This window comes from Myxine glutinosa, chromosome 11, assembly GCF_964187855.1.
Source record: "Myxine glutinosa chromosome 11, kmMyxGlut1.1, whole genome shotgun sequence".
Lineage (NCBI taxonomy): Eukaryota > Metazoa > Chordata > Myxini > Myxiniformes > Myxinidae > Myxine > Myxine glutinosa.
Window position 1 is genome coordinate 105,033,924 of NC_136271.1, and position 20,720 is coordinate 105,054,643.

General features: G+C 41.8%; 1 protein-coding gene across 3 annotated transcripts in view; it reads left to right on the forward strand.

Moving 5' to 3' along the window:
* EVL (Enah/Vasp-like) overlaps window positions 1-20,720 on the forward strand; it is an 81,236-nt gene that overhangs the window by 11,954 nt on the left and 48,562 nt on the right. For all 3 annotated transcript variants that reach the window (XM_068131368.2, XM_068131370.2, XM_068131369.2), the window contains exons 2-3: window positions 15,178-15,343; window positions 18,229-18,406. In XM_068131368.2, the coding sequence (XP_067987469.2) occupies window positions 15,178-15,343; window positions 18,229-18,406 (344 nt within the window). The remainder of the gene's footprint in view (window positions 1-15,177; window positions 15,344-18,228; window positions 18,407-20,720) is intronic.

The window sequence follows — 20,720 nt, forward strand, 5'->3', positions numbered from 1 at the left end:
TGAGTTGGGTAGGTGACAAGAACTCGTCAATTAGATTTTGGTTCAGGTCCTAATCTATATCCGGCCTATCATTGGGATACAAAACATAAACTATTCAGCCTCGCGGAGGTTTGCGCTCTACCCAGCGCCATTCTACTTTTTCTCCTGCGTCCACTTGTAGCCCGTTTTGTGTATATACTGAAGACTTGTTTCATTATTTTATCAACTGCACAACATTAGTTCCTTCATTTTATTGATTGAATTGTTTTTCACGTCAAATTAATGTTATCTTCTCCGTGCAGTCTTTTATCTTCGGTTTACTGCTAAGCGAGAACAGGTACATACGCAATTGAGGTTTCTGATAGTCACAGCCAAACTTTCAATATATTTATCAATGAAAGAGAAGTTGAATGGAAAGCCTACAGGGCTGTGTTATGTAATGTTGTGTTTTTAATGCCCTGGTGTTGGCAAGATGAAAACTTGAATTTTGTTTTTTTCCACAATATAAAAAGGCTGGATGAGTTTGTGAACTCGTGGTATTTTGGAAGAGTTTGTAAGGTTCGTGAGGACAAATGGGTGATACTTTTGTGGTGTGTGACTGTCTTTCCTCGTGTGTAAATTGTATGAATGTATTTTTTTTTCCCCTTTTTGACATTTCTGTTCTAATTAAAGTTATAGTGAAAGTTTAGACTTTTATAACTTTTGATGTGCACATGATAGAAATAAACTATAAATAGCATATTAAAGCAAAATTCATCAAGTTTTGTTACTTTTCTTTGTTCTTGTTAATGTTAGGGTTTGTATTTTGTTGGGATAAGTGTTGTAGTTGTCGAATAATGACGTCATAACGAAGGCACTGATGACATCATCATTAACATATCTTATTCCCGATGGAGAGTACTGGACAATGAGCCAGGTCTCAATTTTTTCCATGTAGTGGTTTCAGAGATATAGAGGTGCAACGTTTTTCCAAGATGGCGCCTGCACCACGTGACCTATGATGTCGTAATCATTAAAATATTCTACAGGAGGAGGCCCTCCTATGGTGAAAATCTCATGTCAATCAGACCAACAGTTGCCGAGAAAATGAATTTTTAAAATGCAGACACATACGGCACACGTACGCAACTGAATGCTTAACCCCATTGTCGCTTCGTGAGCGCAGGGTAAATATCGCCTTGTACCAGCAAGACGAGGCTCGCTGCCTCTACGCTTTGACTGTACGACGGTTCTCGAATGATGTCTTCCCAGACAAGTGGATTGGTAGAATATGACCAATTGCTTGGCCACTTCGTTCCACTGATCCGTTCCCATATAAAACTGTTGTTTACTCATGAAAACCACATTTTTTGGATGAACTTTGTGAGCATATATCACAAATGTAATTCATGAAATTACTTAGCAACAACTGGAGAATGTTTTCACCGAGTTGGAAAATGGGATTAAGCGATGTATTACAAAAGATGGCGGCTTTTTTTAAATCCTAAAAATTTGAACTGTGTTGAGTAAAACTTTATGAATTACTCGCTGAAGTACCCGGCGTTGCCCGGGGAAATTCAATGCAATATGTATTGAAATATTAAATCAGAATCTAAAATATCTTGGTAGCCCAGAGGCAGATCTCTTACACGCAAAGTTTGGTTTAATGACGTCATAATGCAAAATAAAATTAATAAAAACCGAGTAATTAGCATCAGTAGTTGAGCCCCTGTAGTTTCTGCACAACACAAGGGGAGGATTACAGGTGGGGGAGCATGAACCTGGTGGTGTTGTAATAAATCCTGAGGCTCAATGCGTCATAAATGGTCCTTCCCAGGGCTATCTCTATTTAGCGCGAGTGATGCCACCAGAAGTGCTCCGTTGGACATCTTACCATGCCAATCTTCGTGGCGCGATGGATTAAAGTTTAAAAAGCAGCAGACGGATTGTACCGAGATGGCAGGATTAGAGGTAGGGGCAAGATCTAATAGGAGCCTGCAATTATTAATTCTGTTTTTTTGTTTCATAAAATGATTGTGACAATAAAACACCAGTGGCAACTTTATTAGTGCAGCAGATAAACACAAAAATTGTGCATTTTATGAGAAAAGCATGAAAGTTTTAACATAGTTAGTGCATACCATAAGGTTTATTTCCAGATGTGGAGGGAAGTCAGATTCGACCTCTGAGAACCGTGAGAGGTCAAATCCAAAATGGCCGCCAGTCCACCGAGTCTAATGTTCAAACGCGCTTAATTTTGGAACCAAATAGTGTAGAAAAACTTTATAGGTGTCATTTCCAACTAAATTGGGGATGCCCAGAGGTGAATGATGCTTTCAATGAACTCCTAGGCATGCCAAGTGAGGTCTGTGAAGGCTCAATGTTACTGCTCGAGCGATTTGTGGTGCTGATGTACGATAGAACCAGTGAGAGCACGGAAGTGAATGATGCCAGGAAACAGCTCTTCACACAGAAGTGTAGAACTCTAGAGAACATTCCTCCAACCCAGGCAACACTCAAGCAGCACATCAAGCGCACTTGCTACCAGGCCAACTGTTGTAACCAGGCATTGGTCATGGATCCAGAGATGCCAGACCCACCTGACTGGGGCTGGACAAAGGAGACAACTGGGTGGCAGCCTCTTTGGACCACTCTTCCTGAAGCATCAAAATCGTGCCATGAATTGATCGACTGTGGCTGCAAGAAAGGGTGCACTGGACGCTGCAAGTGTGCCAAAGCTGCATTCAAGTGCACTGCACTGTGCTTCTGTTCTGGAGACTGTTAGATTTAGATCATTACCAATTTTCATCATTGCACTTGATTTAATGTAAGCTTTGGTGGACATACTTGGTTAACTACAGTTATTTTTTCAGAGGTTATTGCATCATTCCTTGCAGTGTAAACACTTTTTTTTCATCATTTCTGGTCTTTGGGTGTTCTGTACCTATCCCTGTACCTGAAAAAATAAAGTTTTAAAAGTTCAAATGAACTTTTTCCAATAGCAGTTCCAACTGCAGTATCATAAAAATAGATATTTAACGTAATTTGACCTTGACCTTGACCTAAATGCATGTCCTTGAGTTCTGGCGATCTCAAAAGTATCACCAAATGAATGGGCATCCCCAATTTAGTTGGAAATGACACCTATAAGCACGTTTGAACATTAGACCTGGTGGACTGGCGGCCATTTTGGATTTGACCTCTCACGGTCCTCAGAGGTCAAATCTGACTTCCCTCCACATCTGAAAATAAACCAAAAAAATTTAAAAAATGAATTTTTTTCTCAAAAAATAACATCGGTCTTCCACCGAGCCACATTTCCTCCGGCATGCCATTGCCATGGGGCGTAACACCTGCCTTCGTAAAATAAACGACTGTGAGAACAATTTACATAATGATAATCGCTGTAATGATGTAAATTAACATAGGAGTGTTGCCCACACCCCATCCAGATGAAATGGGTTAATAAATGAATCTGCATATAAGAATAAGTGAATAACATCTCAATTTCCCTTAAACACGGCATGTGATTCTGACAATGAAAATGCGGAAACCTCAATATAGGTTGTTTAAAAAAACAAAAACAATTGTAGCAGGCCCTACTCTTAGTATTGCCCCGAAGCCCATTCTGTCTCTCGGCGGCCTTGGATAGGGGAGAAACATACCAAGGAAATATACAGTTTCCGTTATTAGCTTACATACACATGACCTTAACATACACAACGTAAGCAGGGTATAAGGGACATGCTCGATCACGCCTGAACACAGAAGTGTTATCATAAAGCTGTGCAAATCTTTTTTATGAACAGGCGCATGTGTAAACACTGTAGACAGACAAACAGACAGGGGTGAAAACATAACCTCCATCCACCTTTGGTGGTGGAGGTAATAATTAAATGTGTGTTGTTGACAACAAATCACTATATCCAACCTCAACAAAACATTACGTGACCGCTCCCGAGAACAAAATGCAGGCAGTGTATAAGCACAAGACCCGATCGATGCCTGAAGGCCAATCTTCTGATTTTATCTGGGGTCAATTTTCTTTTGTCCAAGCATAACTCCGGATAAGAAGAGGCCATGCAAAGTTTGGTTGCCCTGATTCCTGCAGGGTCCGAATGCATAAACAAACAAACACACAAACAAACTTTCTTCTTTATATATTAGATGTTTTCATGCACCATTTATAATTTGTTTATATCATGTGTACATCAAAAGTAATAAAAGCTCAAAGTTGCACAAGGACTTTATGGACTTCCTGTACTATATTTTACCTCTTTTTTTTTTTGTAATAAAGATTTCAAAAGTCTGTTTTCGTGTGCGTGTGTGTGTGCGTGCATCCCTCTCTCTCTCTTTCACTCTCACGCTCTCTTCCTCTCCCCATCTCTTTCTCTGTCCCTCCCACCCTCATTCCCCCTCTCTCCCTCCCAAATATCTTATAATTAATGTCGTATTTTTAATTTTTATTTCCCTGCACATAGTTATTCATCACACTGGTAGGATGGCCCAATTGGCCCATGTCCCACCTGGCTTTTGTTCACATTTACCTTGGAATGCAAGTTATTTGGCATTGCTCCTATGTCTCACCATGATCCTATGTCTCACCATGATTCCATTGCAAACTCATTGCTTCTTGTTTTATAATGTTTGTGCTACTTTTCTTGTATAGACATGGCTTCTCATGGGAGTGTGTGGAAGGTTAACATGTAGGCAGGGGCAGATTTTTGAAGAAGGTTTTTAATAAGATAATGTTAGGGTTTCGGTGTTGACAAGAAATGGCAGTGAGATGCAACCTCGCAGAACTTCAGAGAGTGACTGTATGTGCATAGAGAAGTGATAGTGTGAAAAGAGAAGGCAGAAGGAGACGAGAGTGTTTGAGCTTCTGGAAGCTGAAGGAAAAAGCGTTTTAAATGTGTGTCTTAATGGGGACCAAGGGAGATATGTCGTCACAAACAGGTGATTTAAGGTTGGGATGAGCAGAGCAGATCCTTTGTCTGTTGCTAATGTCATTATTATCCCAAAACTTTGGCCTGAGCCACCACTATTTGAAATCACCCAGGAATCACCACTCCACAATCACCACTCCAAAAGCACTATTCTTTTGAAATGATTGTAAAACACTCTTTTTGCTCTAAATGGTTGAAGGTTACAAAATAATATATATATATATATATATATATATATATATATATATATATATATATATATATATATATATATATATATATATATATATACAGTGGAACCTTGACTTACGAGTTTAATTCGTTCTGTGACCGAGCTCGTAACTCAATTTGCTCGTTTCTCAAATTAAATTTCCCCATTAAAATGCATTGAAATGCTATTAATCCGTTCCAGCCCGCCAAAAACCACACCAATTTTTTTTTTAATATACAGTATATATAAAAATATCTCGCGCTTTATATTTCACCTGTATGCAGCATACAAGTTGGCAGGATGGCCTGGACTGGAGGTACGCACACTTGACTCTAAACTGTCCAGCCTGGGTTTGAATCCCGACCCAGCTATAACCTGTCATGGGTGAATCACAGGCAGGGTGATTCATCAATGTGTGTACCGCTAAACTGGGCGCCCCGTTTGCGTCCCATTAGTTGTTGGATGTTAAGGATCTAACCGTGTTTTCCACATAGAGAAGGTGAGCTATCGCCGGCACTCTGAACAACTTGTGGCCTGGCATGCTCTTCTCCTCTGCCGTTATATACGTCCTCCTCGGCATCTTTTCCAGAAGAGCCCTGTCTCGTCACAGTTGAAGATTTGCTGGGGGATGTATCGTTCGGCTTCTATCAGTTCGGCAAAAGTTATAATAAAATCTTCAGCTGCCTTCACATCCGCCTCACCAAGTCGACAACACGCACACCTCGCTCATGTTTTTCGACGATTGCGTGTTTTATATCCAAGCACATCATTCTCTCTTCCCTTGGCACTCAATTTCTTAGGACCCATGGTTAAAACTAAGAAATTTTCCAAAATAACCAAAATGCGAAAACAAAGCAGCAGCGATATACGGCAGAGATACTTGCACGGCAAGATAACCACGTGACCGGAACCCACCTGGTGGCGGGTAGTGTAAGCTCGTAACTCAGATCTCGGCTCGCATCTCAAAGCAATAAACCGCCCGAGCGACGGCTCGTATCTCGGAAAACTCGTAAGTTGGTGCACTCGTAAGTCAAGATTCCACTGTATATATATATATATGTATATGTATATATATATATATATATATATGTATATGTATATATATGTATATATATATATATATGTATATATATATATACGTATATATATGTATATGTATATATATGTATGTATATATATATATATATATGTATATATATGTATGTATGTATATATATATATATATATATATATATATACAGTATATATATATATATATATATATATATATATATACAGTATATATATATATATATATATATATATATATATATATATATTATTTTCGGTGTTGACAAGAAATTATATAAACACAGTTTGTGTGTGTGTGTGTGTGTGTGTAATGTTACCGGTAGACTCCTAAATGGAGAGGCTCACGTACTTGATATTTGGCACAGACATGGCCATTGAGCCTGGGACGAACATGGCCGACCTAAAAATTGATTTCATAATATTTTTTTACCATATTTTTACCTCAGCGCGAAATATTATGACCGGAATCTGACCGGTAGCAGAGCAGCGCGCTGATTCGCTCAGAGCGATCACGTGATGTTCGTTGCCGCCATTAACTCAGTTACGCGTTCGCACGTATTTCAGAGCGAAAAGCAATTGCGTTTTTGCCGGGTACTTCTGCATGATTAGCATTTAGCATGATTTAGCATGATTTAGCATAGATAGTAGCATGTTTCACATAGATTTTTTTTCAGCGAGCAGAAGTACCCGACATTGTACGAATAATATATAGATAGTGCCGTGTAGGGCGGAGTGATGCCACTGTGGGAGGGACCGAGCAAGGTCGCTGTGGGCGGGACCGAGCGAGGTCGCTGTGGGTGGGGCCGGGCGAGGTCGCTGTGGGCGGGACCGAGCGAGGCAGCTATGGGCGGGGCCGAGAGAGGTCGCTGTGGTTGGGGCCGAGCGAGGTCTGCGTTAGTGCGTTGCCGTTGCCTGGTATAAAAAGATGGTGCCTGATGCTCTCTGCGTCAAGATACGGACTTGATGTCCGTATCTTTACAACAGACATTCCAATGATGATGATGATAAATGTAATACCACTCAAGGAAGGCCCATAACTCAAGAGAGTGGAAAAAAACAATAAAATGAACAAAAATACGGGGAAGGAGAAGCAACCACTCAGAAGAATGACAGAAAATAATTTCCCTTAAATTTACCGTGTTCACCAACTAGCACGACCAGATACAGGACACCAAAATAATTTCCCTTACACATATCGTGTCCACCAACCAGCAAGACCATACCACTTACCTCTGGATCAAACTGTATTTCAAATATTCAAACGGTTTTTACATGCTGCCGTCTCCGAGCAACCAATGAAATTTTTCAAAAATATTGTAGTACATTAATTTTTTAATAATGTACCATATTTACGGCAGTATATTTATTTACGCCATGAGTAAGGAAGGAAAATTTCCAGCGCGCTGATTCGCTGATTCGCGCTCATTGATGACCATCACGATCACGTGATGACGTGATCACGAATGATGTTCGTTACGCGATCACGTGATGTTCCTTGCCGCCATAAACTCACAGCAAGTAGCATAGATTTTAGCATGATTAGCATTTAGCATGATTTAGCATGATTTAGCATAGATAGTAGCATGTTTCACGTAGATTTTTTTTCAGCGAGGAATATTATACACAGATTCTGACCGGTGGCAGAGCAGCGCGCTGATTCGCTCAGAGCGATCACGTGATGTTCCATCTCCGCCGCCAGTTGGCTTCACTTTTCACGGAGTATGAGCGTTCTATATATTTTCAATTCAGTGCGCCCGACTCGCTCACGTACTTGATTTGTGGCATAGACATGGCCATTGGGCCTTCATGGTGTAATTTGTGCGAGGCTTTTGACCGAGTGAGCTTGAGTCGAGAGGGCGAATGTACGGGTTGGGAATGTACGGTCTCCCTTCCCCCACCCAACAACGCCGGTACTGGAGGGCGTCACAGGATCGGTGAGTCTCCAAAATCCGCTTCGTGCTGTTGCGAAGATTCAGGACGATGTCGCGATTGTTGTGCTGCTCTCCGACCATGAGAACTGTAACGTCATTGTTGACTGGCCCTCCCCTTCCCTCCCCCTTCCCCCTCCCCCCTCCGTCCTTCCCTCCCCCTCCCTTCCCCCTCCACCCTCCACCCTCCCTTTTCCCCCTCCCCCATACCCCTTCCCCTCCCCCTACCCCTCCCCCTACCCCTTCCCCTCCCCCTATCCCTACCCCTTCCCCTCCCCCCTACCCCTTCCCCTCCCCCCTACCCCTTCCCCTCCCCCCTCCCACCCCTCTCCTCTCCCATCCCTCCCCCTCCCCCACTCTCCTCCCCTCCCCCCTCTCCTCCCCTCCTCCTCCCCCCTCCCCTCTCCTCCCTCCCTCTCCCCCTCCCCTCCCCCTTCCCCTCCCCCTCCCCCTCCCCCTCCCCCCTCCCACCCCTCTCCTCTCCCATTCCCCCCCTCCCCCCTCTCCTCCCCTCCCCCCTCTCCTCACCTCCCCCCTCCCCCTCCCCCTCCCCCCTCCTCCCCCTCACGTTTATACACTGAATGCCGGGTACTTCCCCCCCCCTCTTCTCCCCTCCCCCCCTCTCCTCCCCTCCCCTCCCCCCTCTCCTCCCCTCCCCCCCCCCGCTCCTCTCCTCCCCTCCCCCCCGTTCCCCTCCCCTCCTCTTCCCCCTCCCCTCCCCTCCCCCGCCCGGCAATGCCGGGTACTTCTGCTCGTCTTCTATATATTCTAAATATATATCTGTGCAGTGTCTGTCTGTCTTGTGTTGTCTTGTCTTGTGTTGCCACTGAACTACTCCCTTAAACTTTTGTGAAATCGTACTATTCCAACTTGACCCACGGCGGGAGTATGCGCTCTACCGAGTGGCGTTCTAGTTTTTTATGTACTAAAGCGATCCAAATGTTTGCTGCTTTTCCATCCATGGGAAGCATCATCTTGCACAAGGGGAAGTTGGACACGCAATCATTTCTGCCAGCATTTTAAACAATGCTACAAGATCCATTGTGGCGTGACTCGTGCACCGACTCCATTGAGGTTTGAAATAGAAAGGGAATAGAGATTGACCAAAGAAGGATACCATGGTTTTGCGTTTGTTTGTTTTTTTCGTTTTGACAACGACCGAGACGGTGCGGAATTTAATGTTTCACTAAATATTTTGTGTTGCTTGTTGAGGCAGATTGTGCGTCAGTTTCCGCTGAGTCGCTGAGCTCGACCCATGCTGTAGAAATGCAGAACGCCGCTTTTCCGACCGCAAGCGGAAAGTGAGCTGCCTGGTTATCTTGCCCTATACTTGTGCCACAGTAAGTGCCTGTTTTGCTCCAGGTAGTGAGTATCATTTCTTTTAAGAAGCAAATCTATATCAGACTAGATTATGAACTTGGCCCGCTGGTTGCATCGCTGAGGCGAGGCATCGCCCCTGCCCAATGGGGGCATACATCTATAATTTTGCCAGCCCGTGTTGGCACACGATGGAGGAGAGCTTCATTGGCTTGGAGATCAGATGACTCTTTCCTAGACTTTGGTTTCCGTAGTAAAAATGCCAGTTTTCACAAACCTGCACAATTGATGCCTAATTCCATGGCCACCCATTTGGCTTCAGCTTCTGTTTAGTTGAGCAAGAAGCTGAAGTTATTTTTCTACCCAGGCCGATATACTGTACAATGGTCATCGCCCCCGGAGCCGTCATCTTTTACCCAAACACACACGTCTCGGATTATAAGTGACGATGAAAACCTTTGCTTAGCTTTGACATTGCAACTCCAAATTGACCCATCCATAGATGAGGATCACATTGTTGCAGCTTGATCACTCGAGAGGTTCAGCGAGTTGTTTCATCGTAAGATTCATGTTGGCCTCTTGCTTTCATTACCACAAGTCTTGCCATAAGTTGTTTAACTTGCTGTGCTGGTAATTGGGCAAGGCTAGAGGGACGCATGGATTCTGCTAATATTTGCATTTAATTTTTGCTACTTTTGTGTCCTCTTGTGTTGAAATACCACTCAGACAAAACCAAAGCTTTCTGTGATACATGCTTCTCAGAAACCTGTTGAATTTTATTATTTTCGTTACAAGGTCGAGTCTCATGAAGAGTGTCAAATTTGGACACTATAAGTAAGGTGGGTGAATTGATGGGAAGACCAAAAAAGAGTAGAGGAAAGGAAGAAACATAGCAACCTGCAAAGTATGAGGGTTGGGTTCCTCTCCAATGCAATTGAGTGAAAGTCTCAAAGGGATTTACAGGGAGCAATTAATTGATCATATCTGCACAGGGTGATTCGTCAATGTGTGTGCCGTCCCTTGTGTGGACGTTAAACGGGTGTCCCGTCTACAGGCATTCGTTGGTGGACGTTAAACATCCTATGGTGTCCTTCGCGAAGAGTAGGCGAATTATCACCGGCACCCGAAACAAATTGCGAATTCCTGCTGTAAGCAGCACAACCATGCCCTCGACCAATGATGCTACCCTGCAGCCTTGTGCTGCATACCAGTGTAGAAGATCATATCTGGAGATCTATTTAGGACTGAAATGTTTTTTACTTTTTAATTTTTTTACAAAAATTTTTTTTTTTTTTTTTTTTTTTACTTTTTACATTTTTTTTATGTACTGAAATTCAAATTAAATTTCAGCCATTTTTTCTTGTCATTTTCTTGTGCCACCAAGTAAACCCATAAACTTGTTCTTCAACATTGAACATTGAGAACTCGCATGCATTAAGCATCGTGATTGCACCTGATCTGATGTCATTGAAAACCGATCCTGTAATGCAATGTTTTTGTTTTAACCACATTGTCGCACTTCAAAGAAATGTGCGCGAGACCAATCACGGATACAGCCAGAGACCAACCGAGCACATAGTACGTGGGAATAGAAATGTGGCCTTTCCTCTGGGCTGGAGGCGGAGGGGGTGCTGGGCATCTTTCACGCTTAGTGGATGTTCTCTCAGGTAAAAAAAAAAAAACCCAACTTCTGGGTGCAAAAAGAAAAAAAGAAAAAAACAACAACGTGGAAGTGTGGCATTTGAGTTTCCTTGATAAAAAGACAGGTTAGGTTGTGAAAAGTCACAGTGTCCTTGTTACCGAGTGTCACTGTCGCTAACCCACGGGGGAATTGTCAACATATCAAGCACCATTAACCTCTCGCCTGAAAAACTACCCTTATTCCATTTATGAGCTTATTTATGAATGCGGCTTCAAATGTTGTAGAGGGAAGGTCTACCATGCTATTGTGAACCTGTGGACCAACATTATTCTTGTGCACCCCAGATTGGAAGTCCGGCCATTTAGTATGTAGAAGGAAATGACTTTGTTTGTTTTCTGATAGCAACCACCATTTTTTGCTTTCAGACTTTGGCAATCTAGAGTCCGAGACTGTTTTGAGACAAATTATTTGACGTACATGTTTTTTTTTGATTTACATGTTGTTTGTTTGTTTTTGATTTGACAACATGTACATGTTTTTTTTGATTTTTGATGTTTATTTTGATTTTCATGCCTCCTCCGCTGAAGGCGTTATATTTTTGGGTTGTACGTCCGTGCGTCCGTCGGTACATCCATGATAGATTTTTGTTACAGCGATAACTTAAGAATGGCTCAAGGGATCTACGTCAAACTTGGCACACGTATGTATAATAATGTAAAGATAAATTGATTATATTATGGGTTCAAGAGGTCAATGGTCAGAGGTCCCGTTAGGTAAAAATTCTGTTACTGCACTAACTTGTGAACCAGTGATTTGATTTTGACCAAACTTGGTATAAGTATAGATTATGATGCAAAGATGAATTGATTAGATTTCAGTAGCAAGAGCTCAAATAAGTCTGAAATAAGTTTTCGTTACTGCGATAATTTAAGAACGCCTGAAGGAAACCAAGTTAAGCTTGGTACAAGTATGTATAATGATGTAAGGATAACTATAATAAATAACTAACTAATAACTATATATATAATTATATATATATATATATATATATATATATATACATTAATACAACTATTAATCGAGGATGAGGACCACAAATTCGTGCAGAACCCGGACAAGACAAACGCTGAACGTTATGTTTACCTAACCCGTTACCAATGCTGCAAATGTGGTGACCAGAGAGAATGGTTCGGGATAGGTCGGAAGTGCAAATGATTAAATTATGCATTATTTAGACCACTCAAGTGGGGCAGAAATAAAAATAACAGGAGATAATGGAGGGGTGACCACTGCAGGTGCAGACAGGCCGGAGTGGTACATGGACATGCGAGGCTCGTTGTTCCTGAGATTCCAGCACTCTGTGGCAAACCAAGAGCTTCACCCTTCCCTCTTCGATATCTGTGCTTGATGCTTTTCCTCTTTTCCATGCTTCCACCTATTTGCTATGTTCACGGACATCCCTTTATAACCCCCCTGTAGAATGTAATTTCTCACTGTGTCCCTGCACATACAGTCACGTGAAAAAGTAAATACACCCCATGTAAAGTTTTGACTTTTTCAATATATTTCAACATGCAGCTATTTGATCTTCATTTCAACAATATTGATAGATAAAGGTGATATAATATAACAAATATCATGAAACATTTCCATTTTGTAGTCCATTGTATAATTTAAATAAACATAAATGCAAATTTCACGTGTGGAAAAAGTAAGTACACCCCTACATTTATCACTACTTCAAATACCTAAAATTAGAATCAGGTGCACCAGCTCAGGTGCAAATGATTAGAACATCGTTAGAGAGGATCTTGGAGGAACCTGTCTTATTTAAACCTCAGACATTTAGTTTGGTTTGCTCTTTGTTGTTGAAGTGTGTGGCATCACCATGCCCATATCACAAGAGCTCTCTGAGGCCTTCAGAAAGAAGGTTTTCGATGCCTACGAGTCTGGGAAGGGATTTTAAAAGATCTCCAAACAATTTGAAATCAATCATTGGACTGTCCGGAAGATCATCTACAAGTGGAGAAGATTCCAAACAACTGCCAACTTGTTCAGGCCAGGCCGCCCCAGCAAGTTCAGCCTGAGAGCAGACCGCAAGATGCTGAAAGAAGTCTCTAAGAACCCCAGAATGTCATCACGGGACCTCCAGGTAGCTCTTGCCACTGTTGATGTCAAAGTGCACGAGTCTACCATTAGAAAGAGGCTGCACAAATTTGATCTACATGGGAGGTGTGCCAGGAGGAAACCTTTGCTGTCCAGAAAGAACATCAGGGCAAGACTAAAGTTTGCCAATGAACACCTAGGCAAAGACCACCACTTCTGGGACAATGAGCTCTGGACAGATGAGTCAAAGGTAGAGCTATTTGGCCACAGTACCAGAAGACATGTTTGGCGAAAACCAAAGACAGCATTTGACCACAAGAACGTGATACCAACTGTAAAGCATGGTGGTGGAAATATTATGGTTTGTGGCAGCTTTGCTGCATCAGGGCCTGGGCAGCTCACCAATCCACTATGAATTCTTCATTGTACCAGAGGGTGCTTGAGGATAATGTGAGGCCATCTGTCGGAAAGTTGAAGCTCAACCGAAGGTGGACCTTGTAACATGACAATGACCCAAAACATACCAGTAAATCCACCAAGGAATGGCTGAAAAGAAAGAAAGGGAGGGTTCTGGAATGGCCAAGTCAAAGCCCGGATCTAAATTAGAGCCAAGGGTGTATGTACTTACTTTTTCCACAGAAGGAAATGGCATCTCTGTTAATTTTTTGTTGAATAAATTATTGCAAAGTCAATTTTTCATTGTTTTTTGTTCAATTAGATCACCTTTATCTATAGATACTGTTTAAATGAAGATCAAATATTGATATGTCCACATATGTTAAAAAGATTGAAGAAAACATTTAATGGGATGTATTTACTTTTTCCACATGCGAAATTTGCATTTATGTTTATTTAAATTATACAATGGACTACAAAATGGAAATGTTTCATGATATTTGTTATATTATATCACCTTTATCTATCAATATTGTTGAAATGAAGATCAAGTAGCTGTATGTTGAAATATGTTGAAAAAGACAAAACTTTACATGGGGTGTACTTACTTTTTCCCGTGACTGTATGCAACATACTTTTCCTCGCTGGGTAGGAGGCCCAAGTTGCTTGCCAGGGATGGAGAGCGGTGTTTCAATTGGGGGGAGGAAGGGAGGTGGGGATATGTGTTTAAAATCATAAAAAGGAGGAAGTAGGAATGTCAAGCTGTGACTTCATAAAAGATTGTCAGGTGACATCACACACACGGGTAAAAAGCCCCACTATACCAGGATGAAGTCGACAGCACGAAAACCATCAATGGCACTGTCTATTTCACCGATATGTTGTATATTATTATACAGTAGAGTAATATTTGGCTTTAAATTTGTATCGACATGTGCCCCACATGACCAGACCAACCAGAGACTGCATTTGATCATTCACAGCCCACACTGCACAGGCCTTGTTATTTAAGAAAGGATAGATATCCTCCTCACTGTCCAGTCAACCAATTTTCACATTTCCCCCATGGTGTTTTGGGAATTCATTTATTGATGAATATTTAGAAATTTTCTGCTTTCAGTTAGTTTATTCCTCCATGAGAGCACTTAACATGGACCAATCATTGCAAGCTTAACAGTCTGACAGGTGGGGAGGGGGCTCTGATGTCTCCTGTATATGCTCTTTGTACAAGGGGTGCTTCAGCTTCAGGATTGAAAATTCGAACCTTTTTGTGCACGGAACATGTAGACGCCTCTTTAGCAAAATGTCGAGGTGGAAAAGTCCGAGGGATTCAAGTCGTTTTGTAGCATGTGCTGAGAGCAGCCATTTGTATGTCTGAAATGTAATTTGGCTCAAAGTGGAGTTGATTTACTGGCTTTGTGACTTGAGATGTAAGTAATCAATTCCTTTGTAGAATGAACTGGGTGGAAGATTATTCCGATTTTAAATTTGAACTTGTGGGTTGGTGTTGGAATATCAATCATCTACATTGCAGAATATTTGAGTCTCGAAGCAAACGCTCTCACTTTGTCCGAAAAAATTTTTTCTTTCCCTCCATTATAGTGAACAGAGCATCTGCCAAGCACGAGCCTCGGTAATGGTCTACGACGATGCGAACAAGAAGTGGGTTCCTGCTGGTGGTGTGGCGGGCTTCAGTCGGGTGCACATCTATCAGCATACAGGCAACAATTGCTTCCGTGTGGTTGGTCGTCGATTGCAGGACCAGCAGGTGATCTGGGGTGCTTGGATGAAAGAACAATGGGCAGTAGGAAGGGGTATACACAGCGGGGTCTGTTTTGGGCTACAGTTGAACATGCGCCGTCACGGCGACTGGAAGTGTGCTCGTGCTTCGACAGCTTCGTGTCTTGATATGCCATTTGGTAATTTCATATTTGAAGTTGTAGCATGATTTTAATAGTGATGCACAACTGTGCTTTGCTGCGTTGGGTTGTCGGGGCTAGAGGGGGAGTGGGGGTGTTGTAGGGGTGGTGTATAATCTTTTGGGCAAGTGATGGTCAAGCTAATGATCCTTGCCTCTGTCCATGAGTGACCGTGTTTTATTACCTCTACCACCCGAGGTGGACAGAGGTTATGTTTTCATCCCTGTCTGTCTGTCTGTGAACAGAATATCTCAAAAAGATGTGGAAGGATTTGAACGGATTTGGACGAAATTTGGTGGAGAGGTTGAGTCTGTGACGAGGACAAAATTATTAGATGCTGGTAGTGATCCGGATCCGGATCTGGATACGAGAGTTTTTATAGCGACTCTTCACCATTGAGAGATGGGGCTTAAAACAATGTATTATATAGCACAATATTGTAAAAGGTTGTGGTGCATTATGACAAAATTTGGTGCATGAGTTGGTTAGGCGACACGAACAAGCCAATTACGTTTTGGTGCAGGTCCGATTAGTCAGGTTCACCATGTTAACAAATATAATTTCGTTCAAAATTTTGGGAGATTAGCAAACCTGTACATTTTTGGAATCATCAGAGCATGGGGAATCCGAAAATCAATGTTGGCATTTGCACAGACATCTGCATGGCCGCCATTTTGGATTTTCAAAATGGCCGCCGTAAAATACATATTTTGTGCGATCTCGGCTTCTAGTCAACCTAGAAACTTAATTAAATATGCTAATCCTATGTTTTCTGGGTCAAGGAATCCAATAAAGGCCTCAAAATAGTGCTCAGGATTGTAGAAAAGCAACACAAAGGTAATTGAAAACCATTGTCTTTATATTTGTGATGTAACTGTATTACATAATACATGATATTGCAAGTCCTTTGAAGTTATAGGTATGGGTTTATAAAGCAAGAAAGCAGCCTTGTTAGTATCAGATTGAACTATAAGTCCTATACACAGGATCTACTAGGTCTATACCGTTCAGGAATATGCTTTTACAGATCTTCATCGCTGTCCTGAGTGTCATTTTCGCAAAGGTGTCTACGCAAATGTAAACATTAATTTTTGGATTCCTCATGCTCTGAATATTCCAAAAATGTATAGTTTTGCTAATCTCCAAAAATTTTGAACGAAAAAACATAGTGAACCTCACTATAATCCAGATCCGGCCTGTCAGTGGGATACAAAATGTAAACTGTACAGCCTGGCGGAGGTATGCGCTCCAACGAGCGACATTCTCATTCTGATTGGAAAGATAGGTGAGAGGCATTTCTCTCACTAAGTCAGAGGCACAGTTGCTTCAAGAGTGATGAGTTTGGTCTAAATAATGCAGAAATCAAGAAAATGACCAAATAACAAGATCTCAAAAATGAAATGAAAAAATATTAGAAGCTGAAGAATGCTGAAATTGTACCAGTGATGTTTGGAGCAACTGGAATGATAATGAAGAACCTCACGGAGATCTTAAAAATCATCCCTGGGAACATTTCCACAAACGAACTGCAGTTGGAAGTTGTCTAGGGCTCAGTTACAATCCTGAAAAAGAGCCCTCAGAACAAAACTCCGAGAGAAAAAAAAACAAAAAGTTCACAGCTTGGTCCATGAATCACGATCCTTCACCGAAACGATGGTGAATACTTTGAGACCTGGGAGGGCTCGATTCCACCTTCTGAAACATGCGTACAGAGATAACAACCAATGGGAGAAATTGGGGCTCTGCAGAATTAGCCATATGGGGGAGCACAAGTTAAGAAAGGAGTGATAACATTAGCCTTAAAGGAAGGGATGGGATCAGTATTTTATTTTTAACATATTATATCCACAAATATTACACACACACACTTGACTAACACACACACACACACACACACACACACACACACACACACACACACACACACACACACACACACTTGACTAACACACACACACACACACACACACACACACACACACACACAGTGTCAGCTACAAATGACATTAGTAAGCAACATACTGATATTGTTTACAAAAAAATAATGTGAAATGAGTGCGTCTATAAACCGAACCCCAACGCAGGATACTTTCCATTTATTTTTGCATTCGGTGGATAAGGAAGCTGAAAAAGGTGAATTGGTGCTACAAGTCATAATATATTTAATTATGAGCATTGATTGTTGTGCATTATTATGTGCTATGATATGAATTGTCCACACGCTGTAAAAGAGGAGAACCAGATACTATAAAACAAGCAAACTGTTTTTTTTGTTTTTTTGAAATCGCTTTTGATTGCACTGGTTGCAATTTCCCGGAAATGTGTCCAGCCACGTGAATGTCATCCATAAATCAAACTGAGGAGCCAGGACATTTTGATTCTGGATGGAATCTTCTGTCGTAAGAAGCAAGCAGAAGTCAACATTTCGAGTGTTAACCCTTCGTCAGAGCAAAATAACCTTTTTTACAATGAAAGGTTAACCCCCGAAACGGTCAGTGTACTTCAAACAACGATCTGTCGATTCCATCCTTTGTTATACCTGTCCACCGATGCACACTTTCGCTGAAGGCCTTCACTAGCAAGTCGAGTTTCTCATTCCATTTACCAAGATTCTGATCTTGCTTTCACATTATTTATATTTATTTAATTTATTTGCGCTTTCACCTCATGCAATGTGTTCTGTCTGTGTTCCTATTGGCAAGACATTTTCTTTCCTGTCTGGTCTTTTCCCAAGGTGGTGATAAATAGTCTGATCGCCAAAGGCTTGAAGTACAACCAAGCAACGCCAACGTTTCACCAATGGCGGGATGCGCGGCAAGTGTATGGTCTCAACTTTGGAAGCAAAGAGGATGCCAACGTATTCTCTGCTGCCATGGCACATACACAGGAGGTCCTCAACTCACAGGACAGTGGTGCGTGCATGACACTATTGCATTTATTCCCAACAGAGTGCCTTGCGTTTCCATTGCTTGATGGGACACGTCAAAACGTGAAAAGCCGCACTGCTAAAATTGTACTGTGTTATCGTCATTCTGAACCACGGTGTGTTTCTTGTGATTGCAATCCGTGTTTACCTCCATTGAAAATGAGGAATTATTTAATCGCGAGATTACGAAAACACATCTTGACTATCAACCGACAATGTGTGGCCACTTCCCTAGTCTTACCCGATTACTGTGGCAACTGCTTTAACGGTTTTACTTTACCAGGCGATCTGCGCTTTGATTAAAATTTGTCCTGTGGCCTTTATTATAAGTAGAGACTGATATTCCCCAGTGTGGCCACTACCCTAGTCTTCCCTAGTATACTTCATGAAAAGTAGTTTATCGTGATGATTGCTCGAATGATTTGATCAAATGAATGAAAATGAAATGCTGGAATGAATGATCCTGGTGTGTACCCTGATTTAGAATAGGTACACCGTATCTCTGCGCATCATAAGAGGCGACTAAGGGTTGGCGTCAGGAAGGGCATCCGGCCATAAAAACATTGCCTCAAACAGGGAACCATGATTGTCATGGCGCCCGCAAGGCTAACCCCCGCTCAAGCAGGGAAAATGGCCTTTAAAAAACCGATCATTCATTCATATTGCTCGAATCCCAAAAGGACGAAGTACTTCCGCCACCAAAGGTGGACAGAGGCTATGTTTTTAACCCTGTTTTTTGTCTATGAGCAGGATATGTAAAAAAATTTGTGGATAGATTCAGACGAAACTTATTGTACAGGTTGGGTGTGTGACAAGGACTAAATTATTAGATTTTGGTGAACATCTGGATCCGGATACATGACACCGTTTAATAAAACCGTGGTTAATAAAACCAATCGCTTTTTAGGACCACTTCAACTCGGTCCGGACTTATCCTTATGGTTTCTGTGTTTGGGAAAATCGGTTAATAAAACCAATCCATCGGTTAATAACCCACTTGTTTCATTTTGAAAAGAAAGATTTTGATTTGTACACATGAAATACGTCATGACGTCATGCCGTGTGTCCATCTGATGGCTTCTAAGCAGAAACGAACTGACCTCGATGCAACGAAAAAAGTTGAAGATCTTCCCTGTGCTGAAGAGGACAAAGTGGAAGATGAAGTGGTCTTGGAAGGAATTGTATCTCATTTCAACGATATGAATGCATCAGGTCAGGATTCTGATGAAGACGCCGTTGAATAAGATAATGAAGAAGTTGAAGGCATCTCCTTCAAATGATGAAATGTGGGCTTGTCTTCACGGTCTGTAAATCGGTCTTCAGAGGTGCGGATTTGACAACATGGAAGGGTTTGAAAAATTTCAAGGTAACCTCAAGGATCTTTTGAGGGTACAGCTCATGGTTCAGACAGACATTCGGCCATTCATTAGTAATTAGGCCATAAGTGCTGTATTTTACAATCTGTGTTTGGTTTGTTATGTGCAGAAATACCGAAAATGTGACAAATAAAAAATATATATATTTGTTGCCTAATCTGCAGGCTTCGGTTTATAAAACCATCGGTTAATAAGACCAGATATCCCCGGTCCCAAGGTGGTTTTATTAAGCGGCGACTACTGTAATATCATTTTCTTAGTGATTCTTCACCATCGATAGATGAGGCCAAAAACATATACAGCATGATATTTCAAAAAGTTTTGGATGAGTTATGATAAAACTTGGTGAATGAGTTGGTTAGGTAACAACAACAAGCCAATTAGATTTTGGTTCAGGTCATGATGCAGGTCCGGCCTATCAGTGGTATACAAAAGGTAAACTAATCAGCTTGGCGGAGATATGCGCTCCACCGAGGGTCATTCCCGTTCTAATCTGTTTATATCATTCAATGCTTGTGATGGAGGGTTGCAGGTTGTTTCATGTATCCAGTGGTTGCTCGGTGGTGTAAAAGATCATGAGCAAGGTTTCTGGAAATGATGGCATGTTAGGTTAAAGGTCTGCTTGATTGAAGGCCGTTTGGATATTTCTGGCAATTCACCATCTGGTATTATCTATATAATAATAGCGTAAGGACTCGACTTTGTTATCCCTTTTACGCTGCACCCAGTGACCCGATGCCCACGGCACTAATGGATTTACGATCTACGAACCGCGCTCTTTGTTTATCACGTACAGACATACTCGAAAAATCTGAATTAGCCGACGTTGGGGCCCAAAAGCATCCGATTAACTGCCGATACGACGCCATCGTATTGGCGTCTGCTGGGCGAAGGCAAAGCAAGCTGTCCGCTGATTGGACAGGC